Source organism: Plasmopara halstedii (genome assembly GCF_900000015.1).
Source record: "Plasmopara halstedii genome assembly, contig: Scaffold_3120, whole genome shotgun sequence".
In the NCBI taxonomy this organism is placed as follows: domain Eukaryota; phylum Oomycota; class Peronosporomycetes; order Peronosporales; family Peronosporaceae; genus Plasmopara; species Plasmopara halstedii.
Genome location: NW_020190023.1, coordinates 541097 through 565185, shown reverse-complemented (window position 1 = coordinate 565185; position 24089 = coordinate 541097). Strand labels below are relative to the sequence as shown.

At 43.0% G+C, this 24089-nt stretch overlaps 4 protein-coding genes across 4 annotated transcripts; 2 read left to right on the top strand and 2 right to left on the bottom strand.

Annotated features, from left to right (window-relative positions):
- Positions 1–6179: 6179 nt before the first annotated feature.
- On the top strand, positions 6180–6739 carry PHALS_07650 (uncharacterized protein; the record flags this gene model as incomplete). Its single annotated transcript, XM_024721155.1, has 2 exons — positions 6180–6327; positions 6561–6739. 2 exons carry the CDS (start codon positions 6180–6182, stop codon positions 6737–6739), a joined length of 327 nt encoding a protein of 108 aa, XP_024586283.1.
- A 4721-nt stretch (positions 6740–11460) lies between these two features.
- On the top strand, positions 11461–12240 carry PHALS_07649 (acidic partial; the record flags this gene model as incomplete). Its single annotated transcript, XM_024721154.1, has 1 exon — positions 11461–12240. One exon carries the CDS (start codon positions 11461–11463, stop codon positions 12238–12240), a length of 780 nt encoding a protein of 259 aa, XP_024586282.1.
- Positions 12241–14971: 2731 nt separating this feature from the next.
- On the bottom strand, positions 14972–15172 carry PHALS_07648 (uncharacterized protein; the record flags this gene model as incomplete). The annotated part of the gene is made up of 2 exons (XM_024721153.1): positions 14972–15086; positions 15123–15172. The coding sequence occupies 2 exons, from the start codon at positions 15170–15172 to the stop codon at positions 14972–14974; spliced, it is 165 nt and encodes a 54-aa protein (XP_024586281.1).
- Positions 15173–22497: 7325 nt separating this feature from the next.
- Positions 22498–23265, bottom strand: PHALS_07647 (acidic partial; the record flags this gene model as incomplete). Its single annotated transcript, XM_024721152.1, has 1 exon — positions 22498–23265. The coding sequence occupies one exon, from the start codon at positions 23263–23265 to the stop codon at positions 22498–22500; it is 768 nt and encodes a 255-aa protein (XP_024586280.1).
- Between the last annotated feature and the right edge of the window lie 824 nt (positions 23266–24089).

The window sequence follows — 24089 nt, the reverse complement described above, 5'->3', positions numbered from 1 at the left end:
GATTAGGAGAAGGAATAACGCGTTGTTAAGCTGCTAACACTGAAGTCCACAGCTATGTTTTCGTCTAACACAAGGTTATTTTTAGCAACATAGATGTCACACCAAGCGCTAGTACTTGCCTGAAGAAAACCACAGTGCTCATGCGTTTGGCATATCAAAGCTAGTCACTTATTCTGGGTATTTCGGTTTGCCATAGACTAGAAGCCGGGTCAATAAGCAACATTAAGACTACCTGCTAAACCAGATTTCGCAACAAAATTAGTCATTAAACACGCCACCGTTCTCCAAGAGACAAAATGATTTTGATTCAACTTTAGTCGCCTTGAACGCGAGCTCAATTGCGATATCAAAGCTTGACGTCAGCTGTACATCTTGCGCGCGAGAGAAACACGGATGTAGTTACTTTGTTGTGGACTATATAAATATGCGCCGACACTGCTACCTCTGCTCGTAGCTTGAAGTCATTCATACGGCTCGGACACTCTTAGTATCCCTGTAGCAGTTTAGATTTTACACACCTGGTGCCGTTCTTGCAAGTTGCTTTCCATTCATACGCTACATTAAGCTGTGAAGCTGAGTACTGGATTAAAAAGCTGATGTCACAACAGAAAAGATCACTTTTGCAAATCTAATTGTAGTTATGTTCCAGAGAACATTTATCTTTGCTAAGCTCAAGCGTATGTCTCTGCGATAGCTAACATAGTCCGAAAGCCCCCCCTCATAATTTTTTGCCGGCCAACAATACTCTCAATCCACGAGCAACATGGCTGTCCTGATATGGAAGTGTACAATGGATTGCACGTTTAACTCGTGCAACTATTTTGAGCAATTGATGTGAGAGCCTGACTCAGTTGTACTAATAATTTGTCCCGTGAAATTTCCCAAAGAACGGAGTGTATATGTAACTTGCATGCTATGAACGACGTATACAAAAAGACTGAATACTAATTATCCGCGTGTAACCACTACAATTTTCCGGGCAAAAGAATAACAACCAGTTTTTCTTCAAACAGTTTTTTTTTACTCGACAGTCGACCCTCAGTGCTCAATTTTACATCTAGCAGCCGAAAATTTGGGGCCGTGGCTATGCTTAAGACATTACCTACAGCTTTGCATTATTCCATCTGAAATCGATATGTCGGTCATAGATGTACGCCCGCGATGGCTCACCCCAAAAGACAGTGCAGCCTGCTTTAAACAACTGTCAAAGTTGTAAGAGTCGGCAACTGATCCAGCTTTTCAAAAACTTGTATTTCCTTTATCTCTCATAAACGTCGATAATATTGCTGATTCAAGACCTGAAGAAGAACGCCGTCACCAGAAAGTCTCCCTCCTAAGTAAAATATCTTTATCCCAGCAATCAAGTCTGGCCAACTCGTCGAAAAATTAATCACTCAGTGTCTGATACCACAAAAATTCAAGTGTCTCATATAGCAGACCCCGTTTATCTTATGATTAGAGCAAAACGTTTTTCGCCAGGTCTTACACGTGGGTGCCCGCAAATGCAAATAGATTCAAGTCACCGTCGATTTGCCGCGTTTCATATATTTACAAAGTCTAAGTGCAATAGGTTATCGCAAAATCGACGAATGTATTTCACAGTCGCGAGAAATGGTCAGACTATTGTTTCTTGGCCCTGCTACTTGTTGCGTCTAGTCAAGGCCTTTACTAACTGAGTACTTTATCTTGGTTAAGCTGTATATAATGCGGTATAAAATGCATTGTCAAATGCATTGATTTTGCCCTATTTGTCAGGGCCTTTGAAGAGCATAATTCGAAAAACAATCGTCACTTTGAAGTAACCTCGTAATCGAAACTCATGGTACCTTATCGCGGCACTTAACATCAGCCTCGAGTCGGTTTGTGACGAAATGCGTTCAACAAAGTGCGAACCTTTTCCAATGCTCCGATCTTGCAACTTAGATGGCGAGTGCATGAATTGTTCTCATTCGTAATGATTTTGAAGGGCTCAAACGCCGCGAAATACTGTCCGACAAAGGTACGTTCTCATCGATTCACGAAAAAGAAGTATACAGCGGATGTTGTTTCGGAGCCCGATTGCACAATTTTATACAGGGCGATGGCGAAGACATAGATTTCTACAGAAGACTGGCAATAGTTGTCCACAAACAAGTTTTCATTAGCTTTTGCTTCAAGCTGTAAGAGGGCGCTGTCAAAACAGTCCTTTAATCTCAACACACACGCTTGTGCGACGAAAAAGAGATCTTCGACTCGGAGGGAGAAGGACAGTCCTGACGTAGAGGGAAGAAGAACGACTTTAGACCTTAAAGGTAAGAAGAACAACCTTTCACGCTTGAAGATAAATTTGCAACTGAATTAATGATTCAGCAAAACACACCAAGGGCTTCTAGAGGTTTTACTTATAAGACTTGGGCTCCTAATATATAAATCAAGGATGTACATAGGTTGAACGTCAGTGTCAACATCTACAAGGTCTTGGGTGAATGGTACTTAAACTTCGAAAAGCTACCCACTTCGAAAGACGGCACGTCAGTCTCGTCGCCAATTCAGATTCCAATGTAGGAGCCAACATTCTGTAGCACAGAGAATAACTGTGACTTCATATAAGATGTCACGTATTCATCTGTGAACACCATACTGTAAAACCTTTAACATCAATTTCCATAATGCATACAGAAGGTACACAGATGTACGTTCATGTACTGGCTACTATAGCCCATTACAGCATCCCCTCCTTTTGCAGACCTTCTAGAGTAGCTCACTTTCCGATAAACAATGAAGCAATCAAGTAAACAGGCCAACACTAAAGAGCGTTCTTCGCCCAGACAGCGAAGAACGATTTTTAGAACTCTTTGACGTTTTCTTCATTCTAAAACGAAAAGGAGACGAGAAATTCGACATTTAACATTTCTTTCAGTCGCGTCGGATCGACAATCTTGATGACCGACCCAGCCCATCGCAGCCAAAATTGACTCTTGGCGGTCATTTGTTTGCCTTGAGAGCGAGAACAAGTAGATACGTCTGCTTTGCCGAGTCGGCGCTGGCAAGACTCCCAGTCACGACCGAGCACAATCAAGATCTTGTCGTCATAGTGTTGCCTCTGGCAACAATACAAGCAATATTTGTAGCAGCGTAGCACGTTGGGGACGTCAGAATCCTAGGCCTGACGAAGATTCCACGTGTCCGAGCTTGATAGATAGCCGTACTATCAAAGTCTGTAGAAGCATTAATGATTCCGCTGCTTCTTTCCCCGATGGCAAGTCAATCGATCCTTGTGATCGACAATCGTCTTTACCACCCAACGACGCTCTCCATGAGTGTCTAAAAGGGGAGGTGTGACTGAACGTGAACACGATTGGGCAACTCTAGAATTGAAAGAGCGCTCATCGCGGACAAATCGAGGCATTGCAGCAGCGTTACTCGACGATTAAAGATCGCTGCGAGAGTCGTATGAGCCTTGTTGCAGAGCGGAACTCAAAACTCGACGTTCTGACTGATGGCTCCGCCCAAATTTCCGGCTTTGGAGTCCCGTTTTAACTACGTTGAACAAATTAAATTTGTATAGCCTCGAAAGGACAAAGTGTCTCTCGAGTTAGTTTACAAACACCTGTTGCGCTCTGTTGAGGAGGTAAGCTCAGTTCTCAAGGTACTCAGTGGTCAGTACCATTCTCGCCTTCAAGCACTGCGTTCAATACAGGAGCAATCCTTTGATGTCCTTCAACGCTTGTACGCCGTTAGAATATCAAGGGTGAAAAGTTGGCTACTCTTCGTGGACAAATAAACAAGCTTTATGATCAGCTTGATCATCTTCCAAAGATAAAGTAGGATTCACTTGGAAGATACGACTTTAGCCTACCCTCAAATAATGTAAGAGGTAGGCGCATGGGTGTATGGATGGTTATCTCCAACCGAGATGGCCACCCGAGGAACTGACATGGTATTCATATTAGTGACGATGACGCAAACTTTCGTCATTCGGAACAACAACGCTTGCTGTATCCCCGTGTTCAACTGCATAGTGCAACAATCCATTGTGTAATCCATACGGTGAACCCGCGATCTTTTGCGAGACGGAAGACCTTACAGTGCTTTATCGGAAGGGTCCTTGATATACTCTGACAAGCTCTGACAAGTCCCAACGGATTTGTATCTTTCGACAGTCTCTTTGCGCACTGTAGTCGTTGCTTGCACACTAATCGTCTGAACATCTTTGCAATGCCGACATGACTCGTGCATGCTTTCACTCCTGGACTTTGGATTATAGCTCAGACATCTTGACAACGCATTGGCTAGAATGTTCGGCTTTTCGGCTTGCAACAAAGTTGTACTTCGAAGAGAATAAATCATCGAGCGATTCTTTGCGATAATTGATGAGTTTTTACTGCCATACGCAGCGAGGCATGATATATTTTGATCGCAATGCGCTCCTCTCCAAGCAAGTACATTCAGCGCATTACTAGAACAAACTGCATTGTCACAAGCTCTTTGTCCTGAATTTAATAGTTTCGTTCTGCGGCCCGGAGCTGTCGCGACTGATACGAAAAAATTGCTCTCGACCCTCATCATCGGATTGAATCAACGCACAACCAATGATATAATCCCTTGCATTGCAGACGACATGAAAACGTTTATCGTGGTTTGCAATAGCAAGGACAAAAGCTTCCTTTAAGCCCTTCTTCACTTCGGAAAACACCGCCTGGTGATCGTTTGACCATTCCAACTCAACGTTCTTCTTTAGGCAGTACTTCTTACCAGGGAGTATGTAAATCCCATGACGACCGCGCCTGTTGGATGGCAATTCGTCCGGCACCTTGTATAGAAACACATCAGCATATTACTTGATATGTCCATACACGGGGTTTGTACACAAAGCGTCCTACTCATCAAACGTTTCTTATCGTGTCTTCCCATTAAATAATTTCGCAGTACTGATGATATCGATTAGCTTATTCGACGATCAGACATAATTTCAAATTTCGCATTTCGCCAGGTCACGCCTCAGCGTCTTCTTGCTTCTAAACGACAAGAAAAACAACACTTTGATTGAACCTGGAGGATTTTGAATCATCGCGTGACGGAAAAATTTGACGCCATTTTCGTTGTAGGCCGCGATATATACAGACTCCCTCGAAGTGTCTTAGTCTTAATCACTTTCTTCATCAAAGCAACTTATACCTTGATAAAAAGGGCGCACAAACCTTGACGGATTACTCTTATTGGTGTTACTTTCCTTTTCTCTCCAGATGGATTTTTGCCACAGGTTCCACTATTCGTTGTGCTACCATGACTTCCATGCCGTTGGCAAAGGATACAGTGTTTTCCTGGCGTCTGACTGCTCCAATTTTAGTTGATGTCGTTACTATTGTCCTCGTGGGCTTATCCTGTGAGTATAAAGAGCCTTCGCACACCACAATATCACTTGAACACTCGGTGCCTTCTTCAACACATGCATACGCCCACATCGTTTTGTTCTTCGTCATGCAGTTTGCTCAAGCGCTGCACAACTTGTTAATGACGATCTTCATGTTCATCCAGTCAGTGCTAGGATGATAACGCTTAAACTATGGCGTGACTAGAATCATATCATAACTATCATCGTGGTCGAGTAGTATCAACTCGCCTTCACCTCGGAAATTCTCAAACTTCATAATTGCCAAGCGAATTACTTGCTTTGATATCTTCATTGTCGACCGCTTCAAACTTTGCACCTATGATTGCTTCTGCGCTTTGTCACAGGCCAGTGTACTAGGAATATATCCGCGTGGTACCTGCGGGATGCGTAAAGATACCGGACTTGCGGCAGCAGAAGCTATGATTAAGTCCACTTGGAGGATGGACCTCTCGACTAGTCTAGGTAATGAGCTCATGTCATGAGACAAGTACTATTAAGGGAGATAAAATTCGCACGGCATACCGGCGGATTCTAGTGGCCAAGATACATCAAGGTTGACATACTTGAACATCGTCTCGCCGATTTCGCAGAAAGCACAACTAATCATTTAAAAGATGGTAGAATCTCACTTTAAGGCACGCAATGCAGAGGTTGATATTAATATTGCTAATGACATCACGTTGTTGCAAAGAGTGAAAATAATTACTTTGACGAAAAGCGGTGAGAGAAGCTGGATGTTTTTTAATGGCTGTGAGTGAAGCATGTGGGAGTGCAGATAGTTTTGTTCTCGACATAATTGTTCACAATGCGAATCTTGCAATGGGAATATGGGTCATGTTTTGCGTGGATGGACTATTTGCAGCTTGCGGAGGAGCTGGACCCCCCTTTGTGTAGACTTTACAGATTGCGGCAAGAGACAGGAGGCGAGAATGATATCAGTAAAACGTATACAAGTACATTTGTTAACAACACAAGAAGGTCATTTAACAACAACAAGGTGGGACACCTTAAGGTGGATAGTAATTCATGGGCAAAAGCAGAGTTACTGTGAATTGCGCAAATTTGCGATAACGCTTTGAGACACTGAGTCCAACCAACAATGATCCGATACTAGACAGCGGATGCAGTTGTTATTTGGTAAGTATGTAATTTACATCGGCTTCGAGTGCGACTATCTGTCGAACAGCAAGCGGTGTCGTCGATGGCGTTTTTGTCGGTGCTTCACTTGCTGATGAGGGACGCAATGATGCATCAGAACGAGGTCGTAGTATCCTCGGGTGTGAATTAGAACGCGATCGCGAGATGGGTTATCAAATACCGAAGGCGGCGGACCTTTGTGGACTTAAGTTTGCCATACGGAGGTGAATGCTCACGCAGCGATCTCAGCTCTGTGTGCGGAGAATTTGGGTGAAAATATTACCTCAATACACTACTGGAAGCTGTCATACAAATTTATGGCTAGATAACATAATGGTAATGTAAAGGCTAGATTATAAAAAAATTATTGTAAATTTCAAAAAATAAGTAGTAATAGTAATTATTTAATGAGCTACATCATTTTATAACCGAAAATAAGTCGAAGTGGGATATTAAGTTCAACCAAACACATTCTACAATTACCAACCAAATATTTCACATCACGAGCTGACGACAGACATAATTTTTTTATATATGGCTTCTCACGACATAGATCGCGGGTTTGTAATATCAGGAAAAATAAACAAAAATAAAATAAATTGGGCCGAGCAATTAATATAGTTAATAATACCATTTTTAAATAAAAAAATCTAGATTCACAAATACCTTGATCAGTCTGGCACCCTTCGTTGCGTCCCACAGCGTCCCACAGCAACGAAGGGTGCCAGACTGATCAGAGTATTTGTGAATCTAGTGGGGAGAAGGCTAACAGTACGTGGGGCATGTGTCAGGGATTAAAAAGATGTTATGTTAAGATTGTAAGTATGTCGGTGCGTACAGAAAACAAGAAGGAATGCTATCAAAGCATTCCCACCGAAGATTTATGCGCGTACAAATATTAAGCTGTTCGGATAACGCTCGCATGTCATTTGAGGGCGAATTCCATACCGTGCAAACAAGGCCAACAATAAACAATCCACTGTTCTGGAAAGGCTCGAGTAACAACACGCCGTTGACGAAGCTGAAAAGATTTTGCTTGGACCCAAGGTGGTCGATGACATTGGAAGATTGTCTGGAAAACAATTACAAGATCATTATAATGCTTAAAATATTGACTACTATATAGAGCGGTTTTGGCAACGTCTTGGTGCGGCGGCGCTAAAGGTTAACGTCTCTGTGTATCGCTCACCGGACAATATGTATATTGTCATTCGAGGTTGCTATACGAGGGTGTCGTAAGGTGTTAGGTACTTACGGTACCACCAACATAGTTTCGGTTACCACACACGCTCTTTGGCATCTTTGTAAGCTAGCAGCACCAGTCGGTGGTATAATACAACAAGACTTGGATAGGTGCAGTTTTGTAACTACTCACATCGAGCGATAATACACTAGATACTACAAGATATTGAATCGATTTTTAGAAGGTGAGAGAAAGTAAGACAAACCGCTGATCTACATGATGATGCAGACAATAGATCAGTGACGATCCCTGTATCATGATGAACATGGTGCAAAGCATGATGTTTGGAGTAGACTACCGATTAACTTTTTGGGATACGCGGCAAATCTGCGGCTAACATACTAGATTGCATCATTGAACAATAGATTTAAAGAACAAGTAACTGTTGCCAATGTTCACAAAAAGCACACCGAAAACTTGAGACGAATAGTTGCATTTTGGTCGCCGGCACGGTGCACGTCAATGGAAAACCGATGTAAGCTGGACAAATTAATCAAATAAATCGAACTTGTCACGGGGTTACACGTACCCTTGTATGAGAGGTCGGGTCACACATGACGGTGTAGGTGTGATTTACACAAGTTGATGTAATCACACAATGGCATGGCTCCACCTTCACAAGAAGCCATACGTAACAGGATTCCCAGTAGTTATGCGTTAATTAGGTTTTACTTCATTAATAAGTTATTACTTTATTAATCAGGAAAGCTTAAAAATTAGATATTGGCGGCTCTGCCGTATGAAATACAGTTTCAATCTTGAAAGAAAGAGCATCTTTACCGTGGTAAAGGTTGCTGGATTCTGTTGGAGGTGGCGGATTGCGATCCTCTGCACTCGTACTGTTTCTTGTAAAGAACGTAAGGTCGGTGACCTTAGATTACCTTCCTCTAAACAAAGGGCTATGACAGTCCCGCTGCCCGTGGTAGCACTCGTAGTCAATCTACACCTGAGTCGTTAAGACTGATCCTCTGTGAGGATGACATATTTGCCCTAGGTCATGCAGAAAAGGCTTAAAACCTGATGCCCCTGCTGGGCCCTGAATGCGTGGAACACCTTGTTTCGTAGGGACCCGAGGCAATAAGCGCACGCCTAGAAGCGTTTTTAATTTATAATATGCTCTGTTAGAGCACCTACAGAATCTGTTAGCGTCGACTGCGCCAATGACGCCACTGTCGACGATGGATGACTCCTTCCGATCCAGGCCGCTCATTGAACATTAAGACCCTCGAGAGTAAGTATATATGGAGATAATATAATGCGCTGGGGGATAGAGGCCGAGATAGCTATGCCATATTCCAAAACGAGCAACAGTGCGTAGCGCTAGCTGCCTCCAAGCTCGGAAGATGAGCGCGAGAATGGGTACTAACGTGCGGTGCTTTGGTTGAAGCGGTGCTTTCATCCTGGAAGGAGCTGAAGCGTCAGCCTCTGCGAGTGTTCTCGCTGCCGAATCAGGCGTATCGCGTGAGATCGCGTTTCTTTGCTGCCCGACAGAGCAAGAACGAATCGGTGATATTTTGAACAAGAGTTGAGAACTCTTATTGCCGGGCATTGTCTACTAGGGGAGTAACCTCACTCCAGCCTCGCATGTTAGATACGATCTACTAGCGCTGAATAAAAATATCCAAGACCTTAGCCTTACGTGTTCAAGCATCCAGGATGCTAAGAAACCCTCTGGCTGCGATGAAGCAGCTGGAATCAGAGGGCAGCATTGCGGACAACAAAATATGCGCATAAGAATCAAGCTCTTTTTGCCTATGCCAGAAAACGAAGACATCAAACCTGAGTATGTGAAAAAAAGGATAGGATGGCAAGCCTGGTTATCATGATGCTGCGTGCCTCTATGCCGGACAACTTGCAAAAATTGATCAGAGGACGTGTACACAACGAAAATGATCGCAGGGTACCGACCACAAGTACGTCTGGGACATATGTTACTCCCAAGGAAGGTCAACAGCGGTCGAGCGGGAACCGAGGTCCAAAGGTCAAGAAATAAGCGGACAAGGGTTGCCAAGACGAGGACTTGAGAACAGCGACCGAACGAGCATGAATTAAAATAGATTTAAACTCAAAAGTTCAGACCTTGAGGAGTGGCTTGGTGTGAGGTAGTTGGAAGTCAAGCTTTCCATGGACGGCACAAGTTGAGGGTATCGCCCCCATCCCAGACTAACAAGTGAGAAGCGGCGCTAGCTGGTGAATGGATATAGATGCAAGATGCAAGAAGCAAATACCAAAAGGCTGGAGTCACACCATGACAATTTCTGACTGTTTGTGCGCCACCTTTTGTATTGTGTTCAAGCAATATTAGTGCTTCTGCCGCGCAAGTTATGACGTTTTTACTATCATAGAGCGAATGTATACAGCTATGCCATCAGGCCCCCAAATCAGTGAGAAAGTGTCCCACGCAGAATTTAGAACTGATTTACTCACCCTGATTGGAATAAAATGTGCGGCGTATCAGAGTTCTAGAAATTTAATTAATGGAACAGATTGCGCACATCTAATTTCCTCAAAGATGTTCCATATTGACGCTAAGTACAAAGTGGGAAGATTGTAACAAAAAGAACACGAGTGTGTGCTTCCTTACGTCGGAATATACCCTTTGATAGAGATATGAGCTTATTCACACTACAATAACGCACCATCGGGACTTGTTTTAAGCATGGTTTTATTTAAAACTTTACATGTTAGTACGACATAGAACAAAGCCGACGTTGACAGGGTATGTGTTGTACGTAAAATTGTAGATGTAGTGTCTCACTGTGCGAATTGATAAGCTAGTTCTCTAGTTCTCTACCTGAACAGTTCTGAAGGATAAGTTCTAACCGAGGCCACACATTTATTGAATGGATAGACTTGCCAGCATCCATCAAATCAACTGCAGGCACCAAAGCAAAGCTCTTTCTCATGAATCGTCTGATATGTTATCAGATGGTGCTAGGGCTCTGGAAACAGTTCTTATGCATGTGGGTGGACCACAGCCACTCAACATCCATTGTATTCTCTATTTAGACAAATCATGCTTCGAATGACAAATGATACGATGGGCAATGGGATAGCAAAGATCTTGGCAATCCCCCAACAAAAAGTAATAAGGAGATTTTCTTCTAGAATCCAGTCTCAAAGATTATGGTGCCGTTTCCACCAATGATAGCAAATTTCGCCTTTGCAGGAAACATTGCGATCTGATTCCACAATAATTATTGTATATAGCAAGAGTGTTGTATGGTGGTGAGGGATTACTAGCGAGCGTACCCAAAGAGATTAAGGATAACGAGCATTATACCGTACATGAGAGAGTGCCACCCTAGCTTCATATCTGGCTCTCTCAAATCTAACGAGATCGAAACGATTAATACGTCAGCTAAGATATTTCTCTCCTTATCATGATCCTTCTGGTGAAACTTCGCTGGGTTAAATTGGATAGTACAACTGGAATAAGCAGTGATGGCCATGAGCAATCTCGTATGTCTCTGGGTGCATTTATTGGCCTTTTATTTTATAGAGATTGTGTTTAAATACGTGGTTTTAACAGATGTATGCACCGAAACGGCAGACAGATGCGATTTGCCGTCAAGTTTCTGTCTTTATTTCGGTTGACGCCCTAACAGGAGAACACAAGGTGCATTTTCTCACTATATTGGTTGAGATTCATTTTTCAATTTCAGTGGTAAAGAAGCAAAGTACTAAGAGACTGCCAAGAAGAAACATGATGTTCATCGGAATTTTAGCAACATTGCGTCTTTTGTCTGTGGTTTCTGCTGTTTCAAACGACAATGTTCAAAACTCAACACCCGAAATTAGCCTCACTCCGACAGAAAAAGCGTCACCTTCGACTTTGTGTTTAGCTGAACATCCAGGGGTTTCTCGTTTCTTCAATCAAAATCGCTTTCACGAGATATTTCCAAATGCTATTGAACTCTATACATTCAATGGTCTTGTCAACGCCGCCAATCAATACTTGGAGTTTGCGAATACTGGTAATGAGACCAACGACAAGCGCGAGTTAGCAGCATTTCTAGCTCAGATGGCTCACGAGAGTGACAATTTTAAAGCAGCCGAAGAATACGGTCACGAAAACTACACAGTATGGCAGTATTGTGACAATACTACTTACCCATGTGTTCCTGGTCGTCGATACCATGGTCGTGGTCCTATTCAGCTCTCTTGGAACTACAATTACTACAATGCTGGCAATGCTCTTGGTATTGATTTACTTACCAATCCTGACACAGTTGCCACTAATACAACAGTCGCATGGATGACGGCGCTTTGGTATTGGATGACCCCACAAGCTGGACGCGTGATCCACGATGTTGTTTCTGGAATAAATGGATTTGCAATCTCTACCGATATCATTAATGGTGGACTAGAATGTGGTCCAAACGCTCCGAATAAAAGAAGTGAGTTGCAACGTATGAGTTACTTTACCCAAATGTGTGATGTTCTAGGGGTACAGCCACTGGGCAACATCTCTTGCAATGAGTAAAATTCCAAGAAGTAATAAAATTCATGTTTTTGATGAAAATGATTGCATTCTTTTGGTAAATATTAAATTAGTAGCCACGCTGGTAGAGAATATGTTTAAATTTCTGTGTCTCGTGCTTTAGCTTTCTACTGGCATCAGTTGGACACGTCGGGTCCTTCATTCGCTCAACTCCTTGTGCATGTGCTAGGAAATAAATCATCCATTTCTTAGTTAACTTTTATTGCTATAATTTTACACCGATATTCCTAAGAGGGGTATTTTTCTAGATATTAAGTTGCAGTTAGAAATTGAGTTTCCTTACAAAGACATGCGATCATACTGCGTTTTTGTTACAGTAACAATTAGTAAGGCAAGTGAAAAATACATTACCTCAGTTTTATGACATTTAGTGTAGGATCTAACCATCAACGTCGTTCATGATGTACATACCCTATCATCACTACGAATATTCTTGGTACTATACTGAAATCACGGATAACCGTTGGACATGCCCTCACGCTATGTGCAGTGCACATATTGCTATTATTGTAGATTGAAACAATTACATTAAGTGTTACCTCAAAGAAATTTTGGTTCTGATACTGTTAATCTTGAAAACGAAAAGCAAACTAAGCACCCAAATATTCATATAAGCTCTCGATTACACTTCTGAGTGAAGCGTACGAGCCCAAACTCTATGCGTCTCATCACGTAAATTTTGAGTCGAAGCTTCCTCAGCACATAATATGCAAAAACCCGGATCCTTTCGGTAGCACTTGTCGTCATTCTCAAGACCAAGTTGTGGATAGACTGCTTTCTTGTGAGAATGGGGCACAAGATTTTCGAATACCCATTTCTTCAACGTAACGACGAACCGCTTACTAAGGAGCCCCATCGTCTTTGTAGATACTGATACTGCGGCAATCATCAATCAGGACCGCACAATAAGGCAATGTGAGTATCGTACAACTGTATAATTCTTTGTTATGCACAGTTGACAAAGATGTGTTAAATATCCCATTAAACTTAAACTTCATCACAGTGTAAGTCGATGTTTGTCTCGCAGATGATTGTTTCGGGCGTTCTATTATCGCAGTCTCTTAGCATAAGAACGCCACCAGACGAGCAATTACCGCTTCCAGCCCTAAACCAACCAATTGTGATAAAACCTCTGGACCAGCGCGATAGGAGCGAATTAGGTATGGTCTCAGAGGATTCGGCACACTGTTGGCCCCAAGACTAGATGCGATGAATGTTCGCCTGACGACATTCACTAGCTATAAGAATAAACCTCCAGAAGTGCCCCGGCTGGCCTCTGGTGTAAGAACATATGGCACTCACCACGAGACAGTTGATATTGAGAGCAGAGATTTTGTAAGGCAGTGACAGAAAAAATATCGGGAGACAGGCCTGAATTAGGCCATGTCCAAACGGGTGGTCGTCAAGCTAGAATGTGACGGAGTTGACGTGCACTTTGCACAAAAAACGTTTCGACTCTTTGATGAGATTGGATTCGTTCGCTCCAATTGAAAGCATACCAAACGCCTCAGACGTGAGTCATCCAGCTTGCTCTGCTTCAAGCGCTTTGTCCACTTGTCGAGAGCGGAGCAAACAAGTGATCTCCATCCAGAGGTTAAGAGCTCTTGTATCTGCAGTATATTCTCGATCTCTCTCGGAGGTGTTACTTCCAACATCTTAATGAAGGGGATCCGAACATCTTAATGAAGGGGATCCGAACAGGTGCGGCTTGCGCAAGACCTTTCGCGTCCACCCTACCTCAACCGAGGAAGCGATGGGCATCGCATTCAATGCGGTGCGCAACTTCCGTGCCTTGAAGGCAGCATGGGAAGCTGGGATTGTAAGCTCTGTAGAAGATGGACCTCAGCCAAGTTAGGGAAGAAGTGCGGTATTGCTTTGCTGCTGAGAAGCTCTGCAGTAACCGCATATGTTGGGTACAACCGCAGAGCAAAACATCTACACTTACGTATCCCTTTCGCTTTTGACTAAGATGTACGAATGGTTGAGCTCCCACGAATGCGTGAGCAAAAAATCCCCACAAGAAGAAAGGTGGTATCCTGATTTGCGCACAGAGGTCAATGGAACCAAACCCCGAAAGAAGCAACTCGCCTGAGAGCTGATGGCTTCGCTTCATTGGTTGGTAAAATTCATGTTTTGGACTTCGTGAAGCCGCGGAAAAACCTGATGGATTCTGGAGCCTTATACAATTACGTACGACGCGCCAGTAGTAAAGAGAATGTACGCGAACGCATTGAATGCGCGAGATTGGGGTACGATTCCATGCGGCTTGTGATAGGGGCGCTGACAGAAGTTTTGAAGGCTAGTATGTGTAGTGTTTGGCAGATTCAGAAGTGAGCTTTATTGTTTTGGTTAACTGAAATGAATGGACATGAAATATGTAGTCGTCATCGTCGGATTGTTTGATCGTGTTTCTGGTCCGATGATTTTCATTGGATAAGCGCTCTGACGTAATGGGTGACTGAATTGTGATTGGCTGCATTTGGGTTATACTCAGCAACATGTGCTTACGATCAACACGGTACCCAGGTGCGATCCACAAGATGGGTGAACATCTGTGGACACGATGGGTCCGGCCCTGTACTTCAATGTACCATTGTAATCGCTAACATCGAACATAACATGTTGCGTACATAACATAGAACATAACATAGTGCATATGTTACAGTATGCACTTGGAATAAAGCGTGAGGATTTTGCAACCGTAGAACAGTGCCTATCCAAGACCATCAATCTCATTCTGGGCATGTAGTAACAGGAGCGCTTCAAAACATGAAAAGACTGGAAATTGAATTAGTTCGGTGGGGCATTGCCGATTCATGAGGAATTTTCTATCAAGAAAGCAAAACGTTTTGGCTCAGGCATACAGCTGCGATAGGATTCGTCCAAACCATGCAACTGTACTATTTACTAGCATTGGTATATTTAATTGTCTCGAACAGAGCTTATAAGATAGTAGCGGTCATGCGCTGCGGTCTAATGATGAGTTTGAATACCTTGGTCTCCATCCATGTATTTTCCCAACGGTAGGTAGTGCCGCGACACCCCGCCGCAACGATCGCGACAATGGTCAGCTTATGATCAAGTTGCTGGACATGATAATTGCCGTAACATTGGTATTCACAAAAGTGATGGAGAATTAAAAAAAATCGTGGTACACGGTACTCAAAAATCCCGTGCTTCACTCTCGCATAGAATGCAGTTCATTACAATTTTGTCTTGAGAATGACGACGAGTGCTACCGAGTGGAACGGGGGTTTACGCGGATTATGTGTTATGACGCATAGACATTGGGCTCGTACGTTTTACTCAGGAGTGCAATCGAGAGCTTACACGAGTATATCGGAGCTGAGTTTGCGTTTTTTTCCAGGACTGACATATACTCAGACTTAAATGAGCATATACATTTAGCGTTTGAGCTAACGCTAAATGCATATGTTTACGATCTACAATGATAACACTATATACACTGCATAATCAGTAAACAGTATCATTCTATAGATTTTCTGATAAGTTCGTAGTAATAACAGTGTATGTGTACGTACGTCATGAACGATGCTGTTGGCCGGTGCTTAGATATATGGGGTTATCAGGTGTCAAAGGGAGCTTTTAGGACAGGTTCACTGTCTTCTGATTGGCATGATGAATGATGTAGCTTTTCCTTCGTTGGCTGAATATGTTTGACCGAATGGAATAATCTATGGCAAGTCTGAGGTCACTAGTTCACAACGCGCGTTGCATGCAGCGGGGCTGCCGTAGCTCTTTCGCTTAGAGGAAGCTTAGTTTAGGTCGGTACCCTTCGTTTTATAGTGAGTATAGCGGATTGCAATCCACTCACTACAACCTTAACCCAAGGCTTATTAACTTTTTGATTAAGTAATAAACTGTATTTCTCGGTTTCATTCTAAATCTAAATCTATAGGCTTTCGTATTTATGTAGTAAAGCCTAATTGAATATATAATTACTGGCTGTTCCAGCAAAGTACTGACTTCTTGTTAAAATGTAGCCACAAAACTATGTGGTCACACCATATTGTGCAACACACCATTGTGTGATCACATCATCTTCTGTGACTCACACCCTTCATACCAGGCAGGGCATGTGAAACCCCGTTACATTGCATTTATCTCCACGAGTCGTTTGCTAGCCGTCACGAAACGAGCTACAAAATTTCAAGCTAAAGCGCATTTTTGTGGCAAGTGTACCGTCGCATCAACCATTTAAAATCACGGCTGAAGCCAACACTTTGGCAGAAGCTAAGACAAAAAATCAACGCCGACAGCTAGCGGTACTATCAAGAGCAGATCCCCTCTCAGGCGTGCCTAGAACATCAAGGTTGGTATTTAACAGTTTGGGAGCAACTGACACGGTGGATGCTCCTGGGGAGCTCACCTTTATCGTAAAGTGGATTTTCGTGTGGAGCACTGGAATTTTCAAATTTGCTGTCTAGTTCTACACAATTGGCTAGCGATGCCAAGAAAGGATTTGCTTCTTGAGGTGGCGATACCTATCCTAGACTATAAGCACTTGAGCTAACTCAAAGCTTAAGGCTCCGGTTTTCGTAACAGGCGGGGAGTCGGGCAGCAAGCGAAGTACTAGCTTTATGGCGCACTTACTAGCAAGCACGCTTCAAAGGTTCGGCTCGGTCTGAAGGTTGGAAGGCAGAATTGCGCAGCTTCGCAATTAAAACGCAGCAACCTATCGTATTGCAAATTTTGTTGACAGACATTGGTAAATCAAAGGATTCTTAGAATGCAAAGGGCCAGTAGTCCTGTGAAAAGAATATCAAGGGACCTTAAAGAGCAACTAGTTGCCGCCCAAACTGTTCGACAATCGGCATTGCTGCCTTATTTCACCGTCTATACCGACATGAGACAAAATTACTCCACGCTGACGATTTATTTCCCGCATGGGCTATATGTCATCCGCCCGTTAAAGATATGAAACTGATGCTTTGAACACTTTTTGGTTTGCTGATGGACTGGCGGATGGCCATAGTTTTTGTGGTGGTTACCATACCAGCTGATTTAAATAGAATAATCTGTTTTGAAAAGCAACAAGTTTCTTAGTTAATGCTACTGTCAAAACATTAAACTCGTTCCAAATTTAGAATTCTTTATAAATATGCGAAAGGCAAGGGTGATTCCTATCGTATATGTAAATACCGTGAGACGATGCCTCAGAATGTCGCGCACACCCTAGACTCACATAAAGACCCAATTGTAAGGGTCAGTCCAGTTTCTGAATAGCACTATCCAGTACATCATTAGCATTTGATTCCAGCGATATGTATTTCTTTTTGGGATCCGACAGGCTCACCCAACTCATTACGCTTGCTAACCTTGTGAGCAAACAACAATCCCCCATCAAAATGTTGTGTGCTTATCGTAAGCCCGAAATGAGCGCTTACAAAAAGCACTTGTATGAGTTGGATCCATTCTCTCTCCGCGCAGCTAACAAGCCACCAATACTTCTGAATGGATTGTGACTTTTGCTCCCAAAATGCAATAGGTCATCTCCGGTCATATGACTTCCATGCGTTCTATGACTCAAAATTGCCCCACCACTACACGATCCGCTATCACATCATCACATAAAACCATCTATTACAGATCACACTCCCAGGTTATTATAGAACTTGCTTCCGTAGTGACCATTGTTGTATCTGTGCAATCGTAATATCACAACGAACTTCTTAGACCCCTATTGGGCCCTCTCGTCGCCGATTTTCTGTGTCAGAAATGCTAACGGAGGTGGCGAATTGGTATTATAAAAGCTAGATGCAGACATTATTCTAGCGCAAATGACGATTTTAGTAGAGAATGTGCTATAGAGCAGCATGATTGCTTGCACCTTGTCAGTTCCCTATATCTTTTTTAGAAGTATTATCAACTGCACATGAGAGACAGTGACCTTGTCTCACCTCATTAAGTACTTTGCGCAGGATACTATAGAGTGGGTGAAAATAGGACCTTATGTCGTGATGGTGGGGTGTAGTGAGCGCAACCTTCCTTGATGAAAGGATGAGTCAAATGTCTTTGGGTGCGGGCATATTGATTTGATCAAAACTCGAAGAGTAGCTGCAAATTTCTGATTGAAATGTACATTGACATCCTCACCAGAAACAGCTTTAAGAGCTATGTTCACAAGGACCACGGTGCTTGCGGTGGCGCGCGTGGACTGCTATCCGTATGACATATAATAGTAAGGCAATTTGATTGCGAGATACGAACTGCGTATATATCAAGTGCTGCATGGATAGAATTAATAATAAAGTACTTTTTACTTTGGAACGCAGGTCTAAGTAACAATAAACGTGTTACTCCAAAAGTCCACGGTCGCGCTCGTGGTTGATGCGTACGAATTCAGTCTCTGTGAGTTTATTATTTGGAACCAGTTGAAGTCATTAACTATTATGTGTAAAGTACATGGATAACCACGAGAATACTGTAATGGTAGTACGATCATCATCCATGCCCATCGGCCTTCCTCCTATGAGCGTGTCGAATCGTAAGTAGTAAAGTCCAGCACTGAGCCCTGCATGGTCATTGCTTGATCGGCAAAAAAGGAAACTTCGAAGGAGAAGGATCTACATATCTAAAAGGGTCGTCTCGCTACTGTTAGTGATGATGTGATCGGTGTGAATACAGCAAAGCTGCTCCCCCGCAAATATTTCTGCCAAAATGACTTGCCATAAGCTTGAAGTCGGATATCCAAAGTCAAGTTTTGGCAATTATTATTCAAGGTGCTCAGCACAAGATTGAATATGTCAATTTCTGACCACCCGCAAACAGGCGACCAGACGATACGCGTGATGCGCGTCCCTTGAAGATATACTCCAAAGAATTTGCGTTGTGAAACCGCTTCGGCGAGTTGCCTCCATGTAATTTGCGTGCATACCTCTGCAAGCTGACTGTATATTAATAAAACTGGTTTGGCTAACACCCGTCTTTCTTTCGATACGCCCTGAAGTGACCCCTGTTCTAGTAGAGGCTTTCGATTTGATCTGACCTGCTGATATTACCCCGCTAAACTTTTTACCAATATCAGTAAATCGATCTAAATGGATTGAGTATCATACGCCGAGAGCCGGGATATGCAAAAACAGAGTAATAACGCCAAAGGCAGACGAGCACATGATTTAGTGTGTCAGAGGGTTTAATCGGCTGCGGGTAACCTACCTATACATGCATAAGAAAATATAGCGACCAGCCTACATTGGGCCACTTACAGGTCGATACAGAAAGAAGATTGAGATACTCTCAACATTTCCAATAAAATCCGATGCCTTCTGGGTTTTACTTGATATTGTGACATTTGGCCCTTTGGGTTTGAAGAGCTCTGTTGAGAACGGAGCAACGTCGTAGCTATCCTCTGTAGTCAAGTTTTTTAGTGCAGTAATCGAATTCTGGACTGCATGTGGGTACTCCGAACGATGTCTTCGACTCAAGAGTGCATCCGATATTGTGCCCATATCAGTTTTGGCCGCACAACAAGACTCTCAGATAGAGTTGACGTGCTACCACAGCCTAGAAGCTCATGAGAGCAGCCGCAATAGAGTTACTTTTCGTCGGCACTGCTCGATCAGTAAAAGACCGCCCGCTTCAAATTGAAACGGATAGTGCACCGGCGAGTACATCAGGGATATTATCAATATCTGGTGAAGTGAAATTAGTGGAACTAATACCCTCGTTTACAAACTAATGGGATTATCAAGCTCACCTTCTGTAACAATTACCTCGATTTGTTGACGCTTAGGCCTTAGCGCAACCACGGTCTTCTTCACCACGGCAGAAGAGAGCGGATTTCTTTGCTCATCGCGCGTTCTACTTGCTAGTGGCATCTGACCTATTAGCAAGTTTGAGACTTCGCCAGCTTTTTACCCGCAGAATCACGAGAAAGAGCTATAATGTTAAACGGCATGAGCTGGATGTGATGAGTTACCCCTTCACGTACAGATCGTGCTCGTATTTCGCAAAGACAAGTTCCAATTGACGCGTTCAGACGTCTCCTTCACTAAAGGCGGCTTGCGAATCTGCTGGACGGGTGAGGCGACGTGCCGTCCTCACGTAGCATGCGTATTCTGTAGGATACACTTTACTACCTTCGCAGCATTAAGTACCGTAGAAAGCGTCCCCACCTCGACTGCTGCTGCTCTAGGTGCAAGCGGTACCCAAAGGATTGGCGACTAGTGGTATCAGAAACTCTTGCGAGCGACCTTGAGTGCTCGTTTTGCTCTCGATTAAAGGAGAATATTTGCACTTAAAGCTGTCTAGAGATTCCTAGGTGCTGCAGCGAGCATCTATAAATGGATCAAAACCATAATAATTCGAGATTGAGTCACCGTGGCTAATGCGCTTTGTGACGGGTAAGATCGACTCACGGAGCTAGATATAGCCGTCGTTACAGGACCCGCAACAGGCTGCCGCTGCAAATCTGCCTTGGGAAACGGGCGTGGAGTACACATTTTGCTGAGGTGAAGTGAAGCGTAACCCACTGCAGTTTGTACCTTGGTTGGGGCATTTATGTCAGGTCGGGACCGGAGGGGCCACTACGATTGTTTTTCTAATGAAACATATTGACCCCTCTGTCGCGATGGCTTAAAATGTCATCGGTCGCAAGGATTGCATTTTTGTCAGAGGCTCGCCGTGCTAGGGGACACGCTAAAGACAGGATCCTCATACAATAGGTTCGTAAGAGCAGGTACTCTAGGATGCATGCTGAGTCGACAAACAAGCGCAGTCGGGACACGTTGACCGTTTCTTTTTGCGCAATATGATTTCCATCCGGTGTGGTTCACGTTTTGGCATGTACAATACTAAAGTGTACTTACATGGTACCCATCTGTGCACTGTGCAAACTTAATAAAACGATTTTGTGATTTGTGCAAAATTCAGAATAAATAGACTCATAGTAAATGACGAGAACGATGGGACTTCACAAAGGATCGGACGTGGGTTTTTTGTCTCACATCGCGCAATCTATAAAGCTCAAATAAATATAGGAACCCAATACATTCAGAAAATTCGCCTAAATTTGTCACTTTTGGCATAGAAAACAATGAGGTATCTAGATACAAGGAAGTCTCTCGGGTTCGCTCCTGAGTGAAGTGTGCAAACGTATCCTCTGTAAGTTTGCTATCGCAAATTGTTGAGTCTGTGCAAGGTGTTCGGCAACCCGTTTGCATATGCATTACCGACGGGATACATGTTAGTCCAACTAAAACTGTAATTATTGATGAAAATGCCATTCTGCCTTTGTCTAATATAAATTTTAAATTCTCTCATCAAATTGTAAGAATAACAATTTGATGGGAGAATTCAGAATTTATCCTGCTTTTAAGGAGATGCTCGTAAGATACTATTGAGTCTAATTGTTGTTGCTATACTGATGCATTTATTCGCTTATGCAGTATGATTTTTGATCAATCACAGCAGCTAAGATGTACAGGTGGTCCATGTCATTGTAGTATCCACCAGTGTGGCTAATGCCGGGGCCACCCACTTCGTAATGTATCTTGTCGATCGATGTGCTTGCTCATGTTCCTAGAATCCTGATGATTTGTTCGTCTCGTTTGTTAGCTTACCGGTATTTTCCTGGCTTCAGAATCAATTGTAGAAAAGCCGGAGCCACCAGATTGCAAGATCTGGTCGTCGACGTCACAACATTAGTATGCTCTTACACGTCATCTACAACATCGCATTTGCATTATTATGCACAATTGGGATGCACAGAAGGCAATTGCCACGCTCTTGAGCTAAAGTCAGAGGTATAGAAAACACGTTTGATGGGTAAGAAGATAAAATCTAGTATCTCATAAAAGATTTTTCTCACATCCATTTTGAAGAAAACTATCCAGTTAATTTTATTTCCTAGATAAATATTTCAACTACTTCCGTACCCACAATCCAAAATTCATTTGGTGTGAAAAATGTCAAATGTCATTTGACAAATATCACAGTTGTCAACGAGAAAAGTAGACAGATAGAATGGCATAAGACCACATCAATATCGTATACTAGTCGTGTCAGCGCAAGAGGGTTCGTCTGTTAGCAAGAAAGAAACTTTGCATCGTCAAAAGGAGATGATAATGTAATACTTGATGTGCTAACTACTTGAGGCTAGATTCAATATTTTAAAAATACGACAGTAACGAAGATTTGCTGCACAAAGCTTGTTGTATGTATGTAATCCGCTGACGTGTATCATTAAAATTGATGCATTGTACTTAGTATCTATATCTAGTACGTAGACTTTGTGCACATATCACTTGAGTTGTTACCCAATGGGTCCACACCCAACGCGTCGCACATTCGAAGATAGTACTTAGAGCGTTGCAATACGCTCTCTCGATTGATAGCGTTTGGACCGCATTCAAGTCCACCGTTGATAACTTGAGTGGATTTTGCGAATCCGTTCACGCAAGTGACAACATCATGAATCGGTTGGCCATTTTGCGGGGTCATCCAAAACCAAAGTGCCGTCATCCATGCCACAATTGAATCGGTAGAGACAAGTTCAGGATGATTTAGAAGATCTAGTCCAAGAGCATTGCCAGCATTGAAGTAGTTATAGTTCCATGAAAGCTGAATTGGACCACGACCATGATACCGGAGACCACGAGCGCACGGATAAGTAGTATTGTCACAGTACTGTGATATCGAGTAGTTTTCATGGCCATACTCTTCAGCGGCTCTAAAGTTGTCGCTCTCATGAGCAGTTTGAGCTAAGAAAGCTGCCAATTCGAGCTTGTCTTTCACATCGTTACCAGTATTGGCAAATTGTGGAAATCGTTTAGCAGCATTCACAAGGCTGTTGAAGTCGTAGAGTTCAATAGCATTCGGAAACAATTCCTGAAAACGCTTTTGGTCCAAAAAACGGGTAAAGCTCGAGAAATTTGGTGAAGTCGAAAACGATGATAGAGCATTATCTGTCACGAGTTGACTTGCATCCATACGAGAAGTTGCTTCTGATAAGCATACGGACGTGGAAACTCCAATGCTCACCATATTGTGGTTTGTGGTCGATTCTTTTCTTTGATATAACTTTAAAAGTGACGATTGTTGGTTCAGTTGGTTTTTTCGACACAAAAACAGCCGTATGAGTCTACAGTACTGAGTCCGAGTACTGTAGGAAAAACGGTATAGTAAAAGGTACGTGTTTACGAACACTGTAAAAAGTACAAGATTTTGTGTCGCAATTAATATTACCCAACGTTTTATAATGGGTGAAATTGAAAATTGGGTGTTAAGTTATAAGTACGAATCTTAACGGACATTATTGATTGAATTAGCGCGTGCGGTTGATTACCAGCCAAGGAAAGCGAGAAATGTTTGGCTCTGCCGGGAAATCGATATGTAATTAGTTCAAAACGGTACATACTATGGATCCGAAAGATTTAGCAGGTTTGCGAGAGGTGGGGGCACTAAGAGCACCCCATAGGGGATAGACGTTAGTCAGGCTAAGGAGGGAGATAGTGATCCAACGCCCTCAGGGCCCAGCATAACATCAGCTTATTAAGCCCGTCCTGTATGCCCTATAGCAAATAGGAGAATAGATGTATCCTCACAGATGATCAGTCGTAACAACTCCGGCGTAGATTGACTACAAGTGCTACCGGGGCCGCCTGGGCTCTTTGCTTTAAGGAAGATTACTTAGGTCACCGACCTTACGATCTTTACAAGAACCAGTACGAGTGGAGCGAATCGCAAACCACTACCGCCAAGATTACACAAAAAGTTAACATAGGCAATTACACCGTTCCGTTCGAACTTGAGAATGTATTATATGTTTTATTTGCGGCAGAGCCGCCTATATCTAAAACCTTAGCCTT